This window comes from Crocuta crocuta, unplaced genomic scaffold, assembly GCF_008692635.1.
Source record: "Crocuta crocuta isolate KB4526 unplaced genomic scaffold, BGI_CrCroc_1.0 scaffold48, whole genome shotgun sequence".
In the NCBI taxonomy this organism is placed as follows: domain Eukaryota; kingdom Metazoa; phylum Chordata; class Mammalia; order Carnivora; family Hyaenidae; genus Crocuta; species Crocuta crocuta.
The window spans coordinates 12,360,592-12,366,152 of NW_027533089.1; the positions used below are offsets into that span (position 1 = coordinate 12,360,592).

At 43.9% G+C, this 5,561-nt stretch overlaps 1 protein-coding gene across 3 annotated transcripts in view; it reads right to left on the reverse strand.

Annotated features, from left to right (window-relative positions):
* Nucleotides 1-463: 463 nt before the first annotated feature.
* Nucleotides 464-5,561, reverse strand: part of LRRC8D (leucine rich repeat containing 8 VRAC subunit D) — a 121,643-nt gene continuing 116,545 nt past the window's right edge. For all 3 annotated transcript variants that reach the window (XM_077746146.1, XM_077746147.1, XM_077746148.1), the window contains one exon: nt 464-3,097. In XM_077746146.1, coding sequence (XP_077602272.1) covers nt 519-3,095 — 2,577 coding nt within the window. In that variant the 5' untranslated portion in view covers nt 3,096-3,097 and the 3' untranslated portion in view covers nt 464-518. The remainder of the gene's footprint in view (nt 3,098-5,561) is intronic.

Below are 5,561 nucleotides of genomic sequence, written 5' to 3' on the forward strand. Positions count from 1 at the left end.
TTTAATCATTAACTTTAGCAGGCAAGCAATTTGTAAACATTCAGTAGCGGCAGCATCCAAGTTACAAACAATTTAAAAAGAAACCAAGATTAGTGATTATAATCGTTCCTTCCCTTTCCCCAAAAGAAAAAAAGAAAAGAGAAAAGATCTGGAAATGAACGCCTGAAAACACTACAAACAAAGAACATTCAGTTACGTCTTCTATCAGCCTTCTATGCGTCCTCTCTGTGTTTTATTTTTAAAGATGTATCTACTCCTAAAATGCATTATCTTGCAATAACTTGTATGCGAGGGTTTGCAATCTAGAAAGTTGTTCCTGCACACGGATGTGCACGTATCGCCTCAGTTTAGATCCCGTTCGCGAAGGGGATGTTTATGTCTTGATTCAATGCTTCTTTGACTTCGAGTGGCAGGGTGTCAAAAAGATGGTCTTCCACGACAAGCCCGCTTTTCTTGNTGCGAGGGTTTGCAATCTAGAAAGTTGTTCCTGCACACGGATGTGCACGTATCGCCTCAGTTTAGATCCCGTTCGCGAAGGGGATGTTTATGTCTTGATTCAATGCTTCTTTGACTTCGAGTGGCAGGGTGTCAAAAAGATGGTCTTCCACGACAAGCCCGCTTTTCTTGAGCAGGCGACACTGGCCCAGCTGGGCGGGCAGGCGGTCCAAGCAGTTGCCCTTCAGCTCCAGCTGAGTGAGCTGGGAGAGCTGACCGATCTTCTCGGGCAGGAAGGTGACGCAGTTCTGCCCCAGATTCAAAGTCCTCAACTTCACGCACTTGAACAACTGTTTTGGCAGAATGTCCACTTTGTTCCCGGTGATATGCAAATGCTGCAGGTTCTGAAGCAATCCTATTTCTATGGGAATAGCTGAAATGTTGTTGTAGCTCACGTCTAAGCATCTGAGTTTCTGTAAACTGAACACTGCTGCCGGTAAGGATTCGAGCTTGTTGTTAGAGAAATAAAGTGACTCTAAGTTTTTGACGTGGGTGATAGAGGGAGGAATGGTGGCAATCTTATTGTGCCATAATTTTAAACACGTCAGTCGTTTTAAATGCTGGAAACTGATGATCTCCTCAATTGTGCGTATGTTATTTGATTTTAAATCCAGTTCCTGCAAATTCGAGAGGCTGAAAATGGCGTGGGGAATCCTCTCCAGCTCACAGTTCTGAAGTTCAAGCTCGGCGACATTCATCATTTTCTTAAGGCTGTTCAGTACCAAGAGTTTAGTGCCGTCATTGTGAATGACTAACTTTGTAAGATGCGGAGCCACATCTGTAATGTTGGAGGGAACTTTGGTCAAATTACTCTTCACGTGGAGAATCTTAAGGTGCCGCAACTCGCGGAGAGATTCGAGTCCGATCATCTTATTGTTTTCAGAGTTCAAATTGCCTATCAAGTACAACTCTCGAAGGTTTTTGAGCAAATACACCCAGGCAGGAATTTCCGCCACGTCAGTGAACTTCACATGAAGGCATCTCAAGTGATCTCGGAGAAAGCTAAAAGCAGTCTGTTCAACCTTTGCAGGGCAATGGCAAAGGTGAAGCTCTTGGAGGTTAGTCATCTGAGAAATCTTAGCGGGAATTTTAGCTTCCGGAATCAGTTCAAGTTTGAGCACGTCCAGGTCTGTGAGGTCAAAGACAGCATCGGGCACACCGGAGAGCATAAACAGATGCAGCTCCTGCTTGTCCTGGGCATTGCGGGACACGTGCTGCCTGAGTTTTTCAAACGTCCACTCGTGGTTCAAGCTGATTTCCCTAAGCTTATTTTCACTGACTTCCGACAAGAACACACCGAAGCGCTTTGAATAGAGCTGGTCGTACTGGTCTACCATGTGTAGAAGGAACGCAAAATCATTCTTGACGTCTGGAATGTCGCTGAAACTGCTCTCTTCTCGGACTTTCTCAAAGGAATATTCCTTCAAAGGTATCCTGAATAACCAGAAGAGAGTGTAGAGACAGATAAAACCATAAACACAAATAATGGATATGTAACTGATGAGAAGCTTTTTCAGCATGTAGGCCATGTTGTGGGTGCACTCAAATACCTCGTAGCCAGTCAGGTGCTCCACTTTGGGCTTGCAGACGTGCTCAAAGCTGATGGCGTTGACGAAGTTTGCCGTATAGCAGAGGATAAAAATGAATTTGGCCGTTTTGATAAACGTTTGGACAACGTAGAGCTTATAGATCAAGTCACTGTCTTCCACATGAGCACGGAACTTCCTTACTTTCTCAAACAGGGCTTTGGCCTGCTCCCCATCTTTTTTGTCAAGGATGGTCATGCTGGGGACCTCGATCACAGGCTTCTCGGCTGAAAATCTGAAGCCTGTTTTGTTGATCATCGGGGTACTGGCACTGGGGCTCCCTTCATCACTGCTGGTAGACACATGCTTTGGTAGAGTCTGGGCACCTGTTATTCTCTGCTTGTTCTCCTCCGAGTCTTCGCACGCTGTCTCAGACAACGCTTTGGTAGTCCACGGAGATTCAAAGCACTTTCCTAATATTGAAACAAAATGTTCCACTTTTGAGCATGTTTTGGGATATTTGAACCAAAAGTTGCTACTGACCATGAGAATGATGGTATGTATAAGAGCAAGGTATGGAAAGTACTTCGAATACCAGGGAAGGGCCAGATGGTAACACATCTGATTAATAAATACGTATTGCTGAAAATCCAAGTTCGTCTTCCGGCCCGTTGGATCCTTCTTCTCTTTCTTTGTCTCCTGACTTGGAACTGTCGAGTCTGTGTGAGGATATGTGGCTCTGAGAGGTATGTCAGGTGTCACAGCAGATGTGCCAAAGGAAACGTCACTTGTCGTCCGCCCATCTTGGTCTTGGCCGGTGGCTGCTTCCATCTTGGGGACGTTGGTGGTAACGTCGGCACTGCCCGGTGGGGTGTGGGCCTTTGAATTTACAGGTGACGGCAATACCGGCAAGCAGACCACCTGATCTTTGGTAAGTTGCATGGTTCCTGCAAAGATGGCTACCATCAACATCACAACAGCCAGGTAATCCATAAACACGTCCCACCATGGTTTCAGGATTCGGTAAGTTGGTTGAATGTCATTAAGTGAAGCAACTTCCGCAAGGGTAAACATTCCTAGAAAACAAGAAAACGAAAGGCTTTATTACAACGATACAAGCGAAAACATTAAGTGGGGAAAAAAATTGAAAACAAAAACAAAAACAAAAACAAAAACCCCACAACTCTTCACTTGCTCCAAAGTAAAGTTTTCTCATCCATGTCCTAGTTTTTTATCCAAGACAGGTCTAGTAGAAAATAAACTAAAAGGTGTGTTGTAGTAGCTTTTCTCTCCCAGGCCAACAGAAGAGAGAAAAACAACAACAACAAAAAACGGGAGGGGAACAAAGAATGCCTTCTAGGTAAGAAATCACAACAGTCTGTTGAAGGTCTACAAGAGTTAGATTAGAAATGGGGGTGGGCAGGAGGGGAGTTTGGGAGCTATTTTAGAGACAGAACTGAAAGTCTTGTAACTTCCCGAACCATGAAGAAGGATATGAGAACAAGATGGTATTTGCTGTGGACTGGACTGATTTAAGGTTAAGACCAGAGTTTTTTAGGGAGAGGAGTGAGAGGACTTCTATTTTGTATGAGCCAAAACAGAAGGGTCTGTGTACCAGACTCGGGCTTACCACTTACTACTGGTGTGATTCTCCAAGCCTGAGGATGATTACTTCTTAGGGTTATTTGGCAAACTTAACTTTAAGTAATGGCTATAAAGCTCTTAGCACACCCTCTGGCCACAAGTATTTGTTAAGCTTGTTATGTTAGCTCTTATCACTCTGGTGGAAATGTGCCACGGACAGTTGAAATTAAGGGTCCGAAGTTTAAGAGGAGTCTTAGCGCACTGTATATACTTGGGATTTATCAGTAGATGTAGCTGAACCTCTGGCCTTCGATGCAGCACTTGTGAAAAGCATGCGGAACAAAAAGAGGGCCAGAGACACAGGCAGAATGACCAGTGACAGAACACCAAATAGGTCAAGGCCAGTAAGACCTTTGATCTCTATCAAAGTGGGTGAGCCCTGACACAGTGAAGGGAATTCCTACACCAGGACACCTGAAACTGTTGTCACCATTCACTGACAGCCTGCAGCTTTACAGTCCTGACACTATACAAAGATTGAAAGTGCCGAGGACAACTGTCCTGGACGTAAGCAAGAAAAACACAATGTTTATAGTGCAAGTAGTGGGAATGGGTTTCTGTAATCATATATGTGAAATAGGTGTTTATCTTCTTGAATTTGAAGTTTCAACTTCTTTATTGTTTTCTATTATTTTAGAGAGAGGAGAGGGAGGGGCAGAGAAAGAGGGAGAGAGAAAGAGAATCTTAAAAGCAGGCTCCAAGCTCAGTTCAGAGCCCAACTTGGAGCTTGATCTCATGCCCCTGAGATCATGACCTGAGCCAAAATCAAGAGTCGGACACTTAATCCACTGAGCCACCCTGGCGCTCCTGGAAGATTCACCTTCGTGAAAAGTAACGTTACTATATTCTCAGGTTCCAAAGTTCATATATAAAATGACTTATTTCTTTGAAAAGCTAGTAAAAAACAAAAAGATAAAAGTCCAGGCAAATATCTAAGGTTCTGGGAATACATTATTTTTTTAGTATATGTGCTGCTGAAGCGAGCACATGGGAATACATTACTTTTTTAAATAAAGGAAAGAAAGATTTTTATCTTGCCAAAATGGCCTGATACGTATGCTGTGTTGAAAAGGATTCTGAGGCTGCCTCTGGCTTTGGCAGGAAACAGTGTTATATGACAGGTTACTAGTGTCTCCCTTGGATGACATCAGTACTTTGATTCTGCTTGTTCTCTGTCTTCGAGTAAACCTCTGAAAGCTGGGATGGACCATGCCTTGTTTTTTCTGAAACTCTCCACATACCTAGTACTGTACAGCAGTCACATAATTTTTCTTAATACAATACAATGAATATCTATTCAACTATAACAGCAATTCTCACATTTGGAGTTGTTGTGGCTTTTCGGTTTGTTTTAAAAAAATTTTTTTACATTCACTTTCAGAGACAGAGAGAGACAGGAGCATGAGTGGGACAGGAGCAGAGAGCGAGGGAGACACAGAATCTGAAGCAGGCTCCAGGCTCTGAGCTGTCAGCACAAAGCCCCATGTGGAGTTCGAGCCCATGAACTAGGAGATCATGACCTAAGCCGAAAGTCAGACGCTTAACCAAATGAGCCACCCAGGTGCCCCTTGTTTCTTTGTTTAAAAGTATGTGCACACAAGCAAGCATGGGGAGGGACAGGGGGAGGGGGAGAGAGGGGGAGAGAGAAAGAGAGAGTGAAAATCTTAATGAGGCTCCATGCTCAGTGCAGAACTTGACTCGGGGCTTGATCCCACAACCATGGGATCACGACCTGAACAGAAATAGAGAGTCGGATGCTCTAAGTGACTGAGCCACCCAGGCGCCCCTGCAGTCTTTTCTTTTAAGTGAAATGTCTTTTATTTAATCAGGTAAACATAAGCCCAAGAACTCCAAATGCCTGGGACCCAGTCTTTATTTTAAAAAAAAAAAAAAAAA